General features: G+C 48.5%; 3 protein-coding genes across 4 annotated transcripts; 1 reads left to right on the top strand and 2 right to left on the bottom strand.

Moving 5' to 3' along the window:
• Positions 1–5916: 5916 nt before the first annotated feature.
• TERG_00527 (uncharacterized protein) lies at positions 5917–6585 on the bottom strand (the record flags this gene model as incomplete). Its single annotated transcript, XM_003238488.2, has 1 exon — positions 5917–6585. One exon carries the CDS (start codon positions 6583–6585, stop codon positions 5917–5919), a length of 669 nt encoding a protein of 222 aa, XP_003238536.2.
• Positions 6586–7475: 890 nt separating this feature from the next.
• TERG_00526 (uncharacterized protein) lies at positions 7476–8468 on the top strand (the record flags this gene model as incomplete). 2 transcript variants are annotated; one of them, XM_003238487.1, is made up of 3 exons in its annotated part: positions 7476–7559; positions 7651–7714; positions 7792–8468. In XM_003238487.1, the coding sequence occupies 3 exons, from the start codon at positions 7476–7478 to the stop codon at positions 8466–8468; spliced, it is 825 nt and encodes a 274-aa protein (XP_003238535.1). The 2 variants fall into 2 exon arrangements, with proteins under 2 accessions (XP_003238535.1, XP_047605137.1); XM_047749116.1 differs by lacking the exons at positions 7476–7559; positions 7651–7714 and having other exon boundaries at positions 7890–8468.
• An 834-nt stretch (positions 8469–9302) lies between these two features.
• Positions 9303–13666, bottom strand: TERG_00525 (NAK protein kinase; the record flags this gene model as incomplete). The annotated part of the gene is made up of 3 exons (XM_003238486.2): positions 11630–13666; positions 11465–11562; positions 9303–11402 (listed from the first exon to the last, which is right to left on the bottom strand). Exons 1-3 carry the CDS (start codon positions 12471–12473, stop codon positions 9303–9305), a joined length of 3042 nt encoding a protein of 1013 aa, XP_003238534.1. The 5' UTR covers positions 12474–13666.
• Positions 13667–13991: the final 325 nt, after the last annotated feature.

Here is a 13991-nt window from a genome sequence, read left to right as displayed (position 1 = left end):
GATGGTTTCCAGCATGCTCTAGCGGCGTTTATTCGTTGGGGGTTCCGCGGGATAACCTGCCAGAAGGGATTGAGTCAATCAGAAGATAGAGAAGTAAATGTAGGAGGAATTGAGAACCGCAGAAAGCCCACCGGCTGCGGCCAGAAATCCGCCCAGAGCCACCCAACGGCTTCAATCATCCGGATGCCCGCTTGACAGCCCTAATCGAAATTCTGGAATGTTACTATGCATGGTGTACAGAGCGGTGCAGCCAACGAAGAGGCATCCCTTCACACCCTTACCACCCAGCAGGAAGCAGCTCCCTCTCGCAGGAGAGTACGAAGACAAGCTCGTTCTCGTACCCAAGGCACCAGGAACCCGTCACAGTCACACTCGTGAAGCTGGCTTCCCTTGTCCCCCCCTTTTTTACCCTTTTCCATGCCGCGTTCGCGTCCTGGGGCCCACAACCGGCGTCTATAACAGACGATGAATGACGAGCCCTGTGGGGAAGATTAGCATCGCACCATGAGAGAAGAGGCGAGGTTTCGAAGTTAAGCATATAGCCGTTCATAACGCAACTATAATATAATAATAACGGCTTACCTGAGAATAAAATATCAAGAATCAGGAAAAGGAACCATGATTGAATACAGACCCTCTTACATGTATCATGTTGGACCACAGCGGGAATGGGTGTATGCAGTATCCACGTGTGCATTCTCCCACTGTTCCTATTCCTTTTTCCGTGTGATTGAGAGTCAGAGGCGATGAGCTGGATGTTAGCCTGCGCCTGGCCGAAGGACACGAACGACTCATAACTCATATCTCGGTCCAGGCAGAGGTAATTTCGCGGTCTTCGTATTCCGTGGGAGCGTTCAGGGGGGGATTGGTATGTCTTCCCACGCAAGTTTGACAAGGGCTCCTTGGGGGTTCCTCGTAAGCTGCAAGCTAAATAAAAATAAGAATAAAAAATCCATCAGCCCTGGCAGGGCATGGCCGACTAATGACACATGTCCTTTGTACTATAAAGCGGGCGGAATTGCCATCGAGCCGTTACACTACCGCAGCGGGCCCGCTCCTTTACATATTCTTATTCCGGTGGTGTTATTCGCAGGGGGGGTCCAGGTTCTGTTCCTGCATGGCCTCTCAACCTCCAGAACTTCAAATGCTCACTTCCATCGGTTGTGTGTGTGTGTGTGTGTGTGTGTGTGTGTGTGTGTGTGTGTGTGTGTGTGTTGGTTGTCGGTTTTTCTGATTGCTCCAGGATGCAACCAGCTCAAATGGTCGACTTCAAAACCGTTGGTGATTGATGGTTCCGTTTGTAACGGCCGGCCTGCGCTCGTCCAGCCATTGGGTGATAAACTGCCGATAGACGGCAGGGAAATATGTATATGTAGAGACAAAAAAGAAATACCGTCCCAAGCACGACTGGTGCTGGGTTATGGGAGGCAAGGATTTCGATCTCGACCAAGTTTATCTGGCAAGCCCTCCTGCACGGTAAATACATATCTGTCAAAATGTAGCAGCTTTGGTAGAAACAAATGTGTCAGTATCCGCCATGCCATGTTGCAGAGATCTTCTTTTGGGGGATCCTCAGCTGGCATGATGCTCAATAGTCTGCATTATTGCAATCGTCACCGAGCATTAATGATTCAAGTAAGCTGGATGGGGTGTCTAGTCGGCATTTGGCCACCGATCTTGCTCTGCAGTAGCCTGCATTTCCTCAGCCAGCAGCCTAAAAGGAAATTAAGAACGGTGGCCATCTTTCCCTTCGCTCTCCTGCCTCCCCCAATCCTCACCACGCACTGACGAGTGGGTGTGTGACCCTATAACTTGACCTATAACCCCTACGCCATTGTAGTACATATCCTTGCTAAGCTAGCAGCGGGAACAAATAAAAAAAAAAGAGCTGTCGTCTGGGCCAGTCCTTTAGACAGCAGGCCCATCGATAGCACGCCCAGGCAGCAACTATTGACTCAGTCACAGGCGTTTGAAGTTGGGACCCAGAGATTAGGTTGAGCAGAGAACTAGCCGTTTGCTCGATGATCTGGACCTGATAATAATGAGTAGAAATGGAAGCCAACGGGAGACTTCTGCCTCTGTATGGAGCGCGCTAGTTGCAGCTGCGGCAAGCCAGCTTCTAGACCAACCGTCCTCCTCGAACTCCTAGACTTTCTCTCGGGCTCTCTTCTCCGTTCTGCATATGTACAAAGGCGAAGAGCGAGAGACAGGACAGGCCGGCTAAGAGAGACAATAAGAATAGGTGGTCTGTCCATGCAAGCTATCTGTCGAGTGGCTAGCAGCAAGGCCTGCTAGTTTTTTTTCGAGACAAGATGATATATCGGATTTCTTGGGGCATGATCCGTCAGGAGATCGGCGTAAAGGCGAAGATGACTGATCGCTACAGCCTTCCCGTGGTTGGGGTTGAGTGTTGCCGAACCTGTTGTATTTGTGCCTCTCCCGCCACACTCACAAGCCTCAGTGCAGGACTGACTGCACATCCGGCTATACAATCCTCATCTGGGCTGGGACAGGTTCCCTTTTCCCTCTTTGGGGGGGGGGAGGAGAAGCATCCCTGGCCGGAGGAAGCGAGGAAGCGAGAGCTCAAGCAGGACGGAGCTGTGGCTGGAAGCAGCCGCAACGGACAGAAGTGAGGCGCACCATGGAACTTCTAGGGCGAGATCGAAATCGCAAACTGGTTCTTCTTTGTGTGTGGCCCGAGTTGTTCTATCTGCAAGATGGCGAGCTAAGATGCGTAAGTATGCATTTGAGTACGAATATCAGCTCCTGTTGCAAAGTCGTTAACGAGCTGCCTGTTTCTGACGGCGTATCCCTCCCGAAACAGCTCGATTTCTCTTTTGAAACCGACGAGCTAGCCAGGGGCAGCAGAAGCGCCTGGGATCCAGTGGAGCAGGGCCAATGATAGACTATTATGCTCCATTCGTTGTAAATTTTCAACTCTGAATTTCTGTATAGTGTTATTGGCGTACTTTTTGAATACAAGTAAATCGAGTGACGACTGGTAAACTCACCCGGCACCAGAACCAAGGGTTGAGCAGAGTTAACCAGGGCCCTCTCTGACAGGGAGCTCCAGCGATATCCACTCTGGCCTCTAGCAGCTGTCGAGCTGTCCGTTTCCTAGCCACTTCTCGCGTGAGCTCTTGCTCCTCTGCGGGTCGAGACACAGCGCGGTTCCAAAGCTGACGACCACCGCCCAGATGTCAAATAACTAATACGCACGATCAAAGCTGGAGGAGAGGAAGAAAAAGAAGAAGAAGAAGAAACGGGCTGACGTCCCTCTGCTTCCTCCGTCGCCCGTCCGCGCCGGCCGCTGAAACCAACCCTGTCTGTCCTAGGCACCCACGGTATGTAATTTGGATTCTGACCTACGGAGTAGGCGTTGGCCTCTCTGCTCCAAGCCGAACCCGCCGGTAAGGTAGAGATGCAGCGAGGCAAGGCACAATTTCAGGCAAGTCAACGGTGCACACGTCCGCCCATTCGCCTCTCTTTGCGTTTATCTTCTTATACTGTCGATAATCCTGCCGGACGGAGCCTATCATAAAGCAGAGAAAAGCGCAGAAAATCCTGCATGGGCATTGAAGTTATTTTTTTTTTTTTTTTTATCTTCAAAAAAACCCCCTTGCTTGCTCCAGCATCTCTGTCGGAAGAGTCGTGTTTCATCTTTCTTCATCAGCCCCTTTTTTTGCAATTTCACCTCTTTTTTTTCAAACCTGACTCCCGCCATCCGTTTTCTTCTGATGATGGGGAGAGAAGGGTTAAGCCCAGAGCAGAGTATATGGATCTTCCTGCTTAAGAGTAGACTGCTGCGAGAGCTCGTCACAGAAAGATTTTCTTCTTCCTCCATGCAGGCTCGCTCTGACTCTGGCTTGACTTGATGGACTGGACTGACTCAATAAGCGGGCCGGCGAGAAACAGTTCTGGCCATAACGCCGATTCTGAGAGATGGGCTGGCATGGATGGCTTCTGCAGTTGCTTTTTCATCTTATCATATTCCGTCTCCCTGGATGTACGGATACTCTGTAGTCCGTCCTCTGTAGCCTCCCTCTCTGCCTCTGCCTCCGCTCTTCTTCTTCGACTGCTTCTTCTCTTCGTTTCTTTTCTCTCCAAGGCAGCACAAAGAAGCAAAAGAGAAGCCAGACTGAAAAAGCAAAGAAGCGGCCAATTTGCAGTCTAAGGAGAAGGTTAGCAAAAAAAAAAAAAAAAAAAAAAAAAAAAAAAAAAAAGGAACAATTGAGAAGGAAAAAGCAAGGAGCAATAATAAGAAATAACTAAGGGCAAGGGAAAAAAACCGATGGAGTTACAGGGCTTCATCTTACAGTGTTTGTTGAAAGGGGGTTTAAGTCCTTATTTTTTCTTTTCTTTTTTTCTTTCTTACTTTTCTTAGTGATAATGATTATTTTGCTATTTCATTTTTTTTTTTTCAACTTGGTAAGAGAATCAAAAAGATGGGGAGACTGAGAAATGTATATTAGTATGAGACGCTGCTCTTCTGGATCGTCTTTCGTTCTTCTCCTTCTATCATTTTCTATCCTTCAAGCGTATTCACTCCTTCATCCTCAACCTACCTCTTCCTCCTTAGCCCATCCCTAGTATCTCCAAGGGGGGCTCTCTACTAGCCATCTACTCCTATTTCCTCTCTCGACTCCTTTCCGCCACCGCCGACCTTTCGACGAAGGAGCCAGCAGCAGTATTTGAATATCGTCTTGAACCTCCTACCGATCTCTCCCGGTGACCATCTATAGTCACGCAGAAAAAAAAAGAAAAAGAATATACAGACGAAACGAGAAACGCCATATATTCAATACCCTCCTTTTTGACGCATTCAATCTTTTGGTCGTTCGGACTTTTTTCGTGGGAGGAAATAACTTATTCACGGATATAATATAAAACACGAACCAAAAGCTGCTCTGTAGCCGGAGGAGCAACGAGACTTGACGCTTACTTATCTTCCTGTTTGGGGGGGATATCATATTCAGCTCCAATCCCCGGCGAGTGCCGCAGGTCTGCAATCATCGGTCCCAGGTTAGTCATTCTTCTGTTCTCTTTTATATTATACGTCTATACCTGCATGCGGATTTCTTTTCCTTGTGCTGCGGCCGAGGTATGACAGGATCCGATCCTTGTGAGGCTGCGAGCATCCCTGGACGTAGATATTAATATCTCCTTTAACATTTGATATATATTTGCCAGATGGATACCTGTGGACCTCAGTCAGCTAACTGGACATACAACCAGGTCAACACAATGATTATCAGGGATCTTTCTGCTACCAACATGGGACGAGGTGCTTACGACACAACCGGCGTACCAAAGCCTCAACCGCCTCCCAAGCGGTAACATGTCGCCTCCCAGGACGATCTTTCTGATATCTCAACTTCTCTCTCTCTCTCTCTCTCTTTCTCGCTCTCTCTCTCTCTGCTCCCATCGATGCATACGTTCTGTTCTACATCATTTTTAATACTCGACCTTTTCGACGCCTCTCCTTTGTACGATCCTCTCGTACCTTCGACCACCCTCTTTTTTTTTTATTTGATCATCGCTTTTCTCTCTCTCGAAGAGAATCGAAGGAAAAGGGATGGGGAAACGATCGATATTGTGACTGGTTGATGATTGGTCTAGAACAGAATTTCTTCCCGTCCTAGCGGCTACCAACAACCAACTTTTGAACACGGAACTAAAGAGCAAAAAACCTCGCTTTCTCCTTGGGGCTAGCTCACTCTTTGTTACCGGGCTGTGTGATGAGACGAACGACAAGGGAATAATATACCCCTCCAGTTGACATTAAAAGGACAGGCCGTTCGTCTGGACCGTTGCGCTCCCTTACCGATTCGTCCGGCCCCGTCATCCCGATACAACAACCTGCGCCCTTCCCCCCTGCACCATGCATAGTTCCATTGGTCCTTTGAACGCCTCCAACTACTTGACCAGAGATTTCAAAACAGCCCGACCAGCTTTCTCTTTCTTCTGGTCGCTTCGATCTGGCCCAACAATATCTGTCGTCCTTCCTCGTCTTTCCGGCGTTTCGATCCCCTGCCGCCCCCTCGTCTCTCTTCCTCCTTTGTTCTCCTTTTGCTCCAAAAAAATGGCTTTTCCTCTCTTGGGTCTTTCTTCTGTTCGGCGTTTACCACATAGACGGATGGGATAGAATTGGCAACAACTGTTTTTTGGTTTCATCTTTTCCCTTTGTTCGCTTTCATTTGTTCCTGTCGTTTCTGCGCCTTTTGCTTTTTTCCTGGGGGGGTTATACCATTGAGATCTAGACTCATTGACTTCGCAGTCATTTTTCTTCCACTCGCCTTCGTTATCGGCTTCCTGCTTGCTCATGGCACATCCTTTCGGCTCGTCCCGCCTAATTCTACCCAACAACCGCCTTGCCGCAGAAGGCCCGGGAACTAACGGGTAGCATGAATAACTCCGTTTGTTCCTCCGTGCGTGCCTCTTGCATTTCTGTACCGCTCTTCGGGATGTGTTCTGGCAAGCGGGATAGCTAGTTGAGTTTTCGCCTTCACGATACCTGTGCTGCCTTGTCATTACTTTTGTTCTTTGCTGAAGAAATGCCTTTACGACCAGTGCACCCATCTCCATTGCCTGTTCCTTTTTGCCCTTGTTTTGACAAAAAGCACCTACCTCTAATCACCTTTTAATAACCCTTTTCTTCTCCTTCGACTCACGATGTACTTCTATTGCCCGGGCTGGACTTCCCCTCCAATATTGACTTTTAGTGACCTCATTTCTCATTTTATTTCCCATTTAGCCTGCCAGTTATGTCTTTCAAGATATCCCCCCTCGTGCGACTGCTTTTTGACCTTTCCCTGTTTCCCCCATTTTTAGCTCTTTGCGTTTCCCCCTGATGTTCTCTATCTCCCAGTTTTTTTCTTTTTGATGCTTTCCTGTTGTTTGGGATAGATGGACCGGATAGACCGTTGTTGCAGTTGTTTTTTTTGTTTTTGCTCCCTCTTTTCCTCTTTCCTTGGAGCGTCGTGTTGCACTAGACAGCATAGCATAGGTAGACAGAACTATACGTATCGATCATCACTGATTTGTATTTTGAAGCCTCTTGCTTCCTCTCGACGTCTGCGCGTCTCCTGATGTCCGTCCAGTCGTTGTTTTCATCTCTTTTGATGTCTTTTTTGACACTCTTTATGCCAAGCCTGTTCCGGCGCTAAACCATATCTGGCAGTCCATCGTCATCAACCAAAAAGTTGAACTTCAAAGTCGACGGGAAAAGACGAACGTCTTACCCTTCCTCACCTTCACTCCTTCACCCCCTATTAGAGACACGATTAACCGAGACAAACCCGCCAGAAAGAACTGTTCGGAGCCTGTGACGGATACATATACCCTGCACAGCCGCCTGGAAACCTCACAGGAGACGGTCACCTCCCCTTTGCTTGCGGAAATCTAGTTCTTGACCGAGTTGACGTCAAGAAATCAAAGACAGCTCCGTCGTCCCAGGCCGTATACGAACCAAAGAGATGGCAGATTCAAGTTCGACACCCGGCCCCAAGCCCAGTAGTAGCGTTAAGCTGGTTCTACTTGGTGAAGCAGCAGTTGGAAAGGTTTGCTTCCCGTCCGGTTTAAGCCCGCCTTTTCTGCCCGGCGGCGCTCTCTCCATCACGCCAGCTAACAAGATTATCGTCATCCAAATAGTCATCCCTCGTTCTGCGATTCGTAAATAATGACTTCCAGGAGAACAAGGAACCTACAATCGGAGGTAAGCCGGCCGCTGTCTTTTCCCGCAAAAGTGCTGCCTGTTGCGTATCAAGCTGTCTGACTCCTACCCGTAAACAGCTGCCTTCCTGACCCAAAAATGCTCCCTGCCTACCCGTACAATCAAGTTCGAGATATGGGATACCGCCGGCCAGGAACGTTTCGCATCTCTTGCTCCCATGTACTACCGAAACGCCCAAGCCGCCCTCGTCGTATACGACCTGACCAAACCATCCTCCCTGATCAAAGCCAAACACTGGGTTGCCGAACTCCAGAGACAAGCAAGTCCCGGAATTGTCATCGCCTTGGTCGGTAACAAGCTTGATCTGACAAGCGGTGACGGCACATCGGCCTCAGCTGGTGACCCTGCGCAGGCCCAGGACCCCGCCAATGAGGGTGAAGAGGGAGAGACCCAAGGGGGCAGCGGCAGAAACGACGAGCAAGATGACGAACGGGATGGTTCTCCCAATGGCGATGCCAGAAAAGTATCAACACAAGAGGCTAGCTTATACTCTGAAGCTGAGGGTCTACTATTCTTCGAAACCAGTGCCAAGACTGGTTTCAACGTCGCGGAGGTATTCACAGCCATCGCAAATGCGATCCCCGAGGCAAGCCTTAAGAGTTCTAGGGGCGGTGCCGGGGCCAGTGGATCGTCTGGAAATGCCGGACTTGGTGCCGGGTCACGGCCTGGAGACGATTCGAGGATCAATCTTCGAGACAGAGGGCAGGTTGGTGCGAAGGAAGGCTGTGCTTGCTAGAATATGTTGTGTGTTTCAGTCTATTAATCCTGTTATTGCGAGTGTTCTCTTTGTTTTATATGGTTTAGCCCACACTACGTTCCATGTTCTTTTTCTTTTTCTTTTTTCTCTTTCGTTTAATCTTTAATATGCATTTTGATTCCTCCTACATACTTTCCACAAGGCTGCTGTCTCTTTTGGTGAGATGATTGGTACTATACCTATGCGTTATTTTAGTGAACAGATACTCTCTAAGTGCTTCCACTCTACATATATAAGAACAAATGAAAACTAAATAAAAACACTAGGATTGCTACGCAGTATATATTCGTCTGTTGAACTGCGAGGCTACCAGGGCGACCAAATAGCTAATGCTTTTTTATATCATCAACCTCCTATAGAGTAAGTGTATATATACTTCTAATCACAGCCAGCGCATTATTATTATTATACTAACGCACCTGCACCTAGGGAAATGAGGAAAAGAGTCAGATAAATCAACCCGTGGATAATAAGCCACTGCTACAATGCTAATCAAACAGCTGCCAATGTTGCTTGAACATTAAAGAAGCCACGTCATATCATTTATCATCTCAGCATCACAGCCAAAAGGGAAAGTAAAACCTTTACAAGAGAAAAATGGAATGGCGCCTGTTTCCCCTGATGTATAGATAGCGTAGTTGACATAGGGAATAATCTGACCAAAAACATAAAGATGCGATATAATGTGCCACGCGCTTCTAAATGCGAGAATGGAGGGTATAGCGGATGCTTTGGTTTATTTGTTCATAAGATTGTGTATTCAAAGGTGTAGACGATTCGTAGACTTGCGTGGGAGTTAATTGGTCAAGTTGGTCAGAGTCCCTTACTCGCCGTGGTGGCTGTGGTACGGCCCAACGAAGCCTTCGGTATGTCTATCTCTGTCTCTACAAGTTCGAGCCCAGAGAGACTGGGGTAACGGCGGCTAAAGTTTAGTTCCCAGTCTTCCGAAGAGTTGGAAACTTGTCTGGTCGAGCGGGGATGTTGTGGGGAGTTATATTCGCTATTGCCGGTTTGGTTAGCTGATTGAACTCCCGTTCGTAAACTCTTGGGCTTCGGGGGTGCTACTGGGCGTTGGGCCGCGCGGGAGGTGGTTGATGGGGTCTGGTGCTGCCCGGTGTTATATTTGAGGCCGATAGAGGGAGAATCTTTATCATTTGAAGGTTGGGACCGGAAATCAGATGTATGTGAAGTGGCAGGAGCGGATGGGTATGGTTGCATAGATGACGCTGGCCGTTCTGGTAATGGGAGCTCGAATCTTTTGGCCTGTGGATTAGGGACTGCGTCTGTGTACCGTCCATATCCTGATGCTGTCTTGACAGGTGGTGCCTTATCCGTCTCCTTCAACAAAGACTGAACCTTGTTTTCAATGGCAGCAGCTCTACCGCCACTTCCTATACCTAGTCCCACAGCGCGCGGGGGGCCTCCTTCTCGCTCGTTCAACTGTGAGCGATACTGGGCAGCAGCCTCAGCAACCCTTTTTTCCTCCATGGATAATCGACGTCTTTCCATTTCTCGTTTCATTTCAGGTGATATGTCGTCAGCGTCAACGTTGTCATATCCATGGCCATCGTCGCTCAGCTCCGTTACCTCGGAGCCTGTGATGGGAGTAAGGTGCTGGGTGTCATTTTCAGGAGATGGGGTTTGATTCCTATCATGGGGGGCGTTGTTTTCAAAGCGGCGGAAAGCGTCTCCGAAGCGGCCTGCGAGGAGAGTCTTGGTACCTGATAAAGAAAGTGAAGACAAACTCCCGCGTTTGGCATGTTTGGATCCACCACTTAAGCGCTTTTCGCGCTTCCGGCTCAACTCTTCCTCTTCCTTAGCTTTAAGGAAATCAACGTCCGACATGTTGGATGGCTGGCTGTATTCGAGGTCATGTTCGCCAACGGATGGGCGTAGCAACGTTTCATCCTCGTCTGACGAGCGTTCACGACCTCTATCCCTAAGATACTCTAATCTCGATGCGACATATGCAGCAGTAGGCCTAGATTTCGAGTTTGCGGATTTCGAACGGGTTAGCGGGTCTGCAATATCAGAAGCTGTTGGCCGTGTACCTTCCAAAGATGGCCGTGAGGATGCCGGCGATCTAGGAAGGTCCTCCGCTTGACTAGGTTTGGAGTCAAATCTAGCAAAACTGGGCCGAGTCGATAAGCTGCCGCTGTGCAGACGGGGATGATCATGACCGCTACTCTCACGAGAACTTCCGGATGGTTGTTTCTTGTGTGATTGGCTCGGAAATCTATGCAATGGTCTTTGGGATAAAGAGGGACTGTCTGGTCGCTGGTTGACTGGTGAGGGGGATGTCATCGTGCCAGTGGATACCATAGTTGGTTTCTGTGGTGTTGGCTGCTGTATAGGGACTTGTTGACGAGAGGGTTCCGCCCTTAGATATGATGACGATACTAACTTTTTATCTGATACTAACGGGTCTATCCGGGTAGTAGTATGGTGCGTTCCAAGAGTAGGACTTGGCTGTGGAGACACTGCAGGCTTCGAGAATGCTTCATCGGCAAGAGCATTTGTGACTCTTTTAGATAAATCATCAGGGTTGGCAATCGATTCTGTATTGGTTGATTCAAAGTTGAAAGTGCCACCCTTTTCATGAAGGAGGGAGAATTGATCTAGAGTTGGAAATCGTGAAGAGAGTTCGTCCGTACTGACGTTCCGTTTAGTTCCATCAAGTGCCGCAAAGGGGTCACCGGAAACCCTAAGAGGAGAAGGACTGGGTTTAGATGCAGCCTTTTGGTCGGTAGGCTTGTTTGGCCTTCCTCTCCGCATAGGCGCAATGTCTGGAATAATTTTTGTTTCCTGAATGGGCGGTGTGAAGGCGGCACCAACTTTTGGTGCTTCCACTGGAGTGGAAGTCGGTAGCTGCTGGCTTCGTCTAGATTCGGAATGTGAACGGTCGGCATAAATCTACGTAGGAGAATAGTTAATTTTAAGACGCGAGGATATTAGATATATTGTATAATACGCACGTCTCGAATTGGTACTTCTTTCCCTCGCATATGACATGTTTCACGTAAAACATGATAAATATTAGGCCTGTCTTTGGGGTGTTCTTTAAGCATGGTGGCTGAATCAAAAGAATTCAATGTTAGCTTAAAAAGGTACCTTGACATGAAAAACGAGAGCAAACATACCAATCAAAAGTTTCAGTCTATCTGAAAAGGGTGGGTAGGCGGGATACTTGAACTTTGCGTTCAAAATAGCCATCTGGCCGCCTTCGTCAAAAGGGGTGGTATAGTAGCATAGCTTGTACAACAGAACGCCAAGGGCCCAGATATCGCTTTTCTCATCGATCGGCTGTTTTCTATAGACATCTATCATCTCCGGACTCCGATACTGTAGGGTTGTGTGCCTCTGGACATCATCTTCGATCAGTCTACCTTCGGCGGCGGAAGTAGCTGCAGGTCTAGGAGGAGCTGCAGAACCAAAATCACATAGCTTGTAGCAGCGTGAAGGGCCGTTCCCGGAGATTAGAATGTTTTCAACCTTGAGGTCCCTATGCAAGAGTGGTGGCTTGAGATAATGCATACAGGCCACACCTTCGGTGACGTCGCCAAATATCTTTAAAATCTCTGGTTCAGTCAATCGATTCTGTAGCCTGGTATTCATGAAGTCTATCAGGCCGCCACCAGCGCAATGCTCCATGAGCAGGAAGACCTCATATCCGCCGCCTTTTAGTTGTGATGCATGAGAATCAATGTATGTAACAATATGTTTGTGTCCCTTCAGCCTCTTCATCGTTTCCACCTCTGTTCTCATGTTGGCGAGGGATGCCTTGTCTGGGACGGCGACCCGCTTCAAGACAGCAGTCTCGACGCCGTCAACGGGCTTTGGGAGTCGAACGACGTAGACATGGGCGAATCCTCCTTCGGAAAGGTATTTTTCTACCACAACTCGATGGCTTCCAACCTGCACCTTGGTGCCGGCCATAAAGGTGCCTGCCGGCACAGGGGCGGCCGCCATCGGATTGGCATTCATGTGAAGCCCCAAAGATAGGATTGTAGGTTGTTACTGCGTATTGCTGTATGTTGAGAGAGAGGACCAGAGAGGGCGACAGAGGTTCTTTGGGAGGTGTATATGCCTGTATAGTTAAAAGGGGGTTTCTTTTCTTTGGTGTTCTTGTGTAGGTTGCTCCTTCAGGGGATCGACGTTCGTTCTTGTTGAGCGGTGATAGATAAGAGGGACAAGGAGATAGCTTCGGGCGGGAGGGAGTTCGACATCCAACGAGGCGCAGGCAATAGCGGCTATATAAGGAGAAGCCGACAATTCTCTGTAGACCTAAAGCGGTTTACAGCCTCATCATGCCCTGCATCCTCATACCCAACGTCGACAGTGTCAGCTTCATCATCGTCATGCAGCAACTTCAGGTACAAAAGTTGATCTCGGGGCAAGCTCAGATGGTCAAGATCTGGCCAATCATAGTGCGTTTCGGTGCAGGATCATCTTAGTTCCGCTTAATTATGCTTATGTAATCCATTCTTGCCCGCCGACGAGTTCGTTTTTTAGCGGATAAATAGTTCGATTTGGAGGCTGCGAAGGTCACGAAGTACACCTGCATGACTCCAGGAGGCCTGTCAGACAGATAGTCCCCTTTCTGAACAAGCTAACGAGTTTCCTCCAACCGCTGTCCATGTCGTCTTTGCCTTGTATCTCTGCGTGTTTCTGTCTATTTGGCCGCTTCAACATGATTATCTAATCATCTCTGTCATCTGACTATGGGAATAACACTTTTCCGGATTTAGTGACTAATCAACTCTAAATGAAAACTGACCAATAGAAAGAGGCGCTCTTGGCCAGCCATAATAGGAAAAATCAAAACAAACAGAGGAGAACGTCTAAAAAGTGGGTCCTTCCCTTTCCCTTAAATTTTTATTTTGTCTTCATGCGACTCGCATCACATCAACAACACGACAGCATCTGCGCTGTGCATCAAACAACAGAAAGGAAACGCAGCAAACGGACAGCCAGGTCAGCAGCAGCAAGAAAAAGTGGCTATTTGTGTGTGCGTGTGTGTATGTCTACGCTGCCGCTCCCCCAAAAGGTAGTAAATAATCGGTGTCAACAGTGGCCTCCCACCAGATCTGTATGATAGTTCGTACTATTTCCTTGCCCGTTGTGCCTTCACCTCCAGTTATTCGTTACAACGTGTCCCAATCCCTCCACTCATCGCGGGCCTGTGTCAAGGCTGGCTTCGATAGGTCAACGAGCAGCGCTGAGAATGGAGACTGGGCCGGCAAACAGGGATCTTTCGTGCTATCCGATTGGACTGCGGCCACTGCTTGGATGAAAAGGGGTGGGGAAGAGAAGAGAAAAACACATAAAAAGACGACGAGACAAGGAGAAGGGTGAGAAAGAAAAAGAAAAAAAGAAGAGAAAAGAATACAAACGTTTTTCCCTCCACGCCAGAAAGGCGGACATTGACATGTTAAAAAAAATTTGATATTCCCCTTCGACTCCCACTTCTTCCCCCAGAGAGTCAGAGCCCCAGGACTGTCT

This window comes from Trichophyton rubrum (genome assembly GCF_000151425.1).
Source record: "Trichophyton rubrum CBS 118892 genomic scaffold supercont2.1, whole genome shotgun sequence".
Lineage (NCBI taxonomy): Eukaryota > Fungi > Ascomycota > Eurotiomycetes > Onygenales > Arthrodermataceae > Trichophyton > Trichophyton rubrum.
This window is presented reverse-complemented; position numbering and strand designations above follow the sequence as displayed.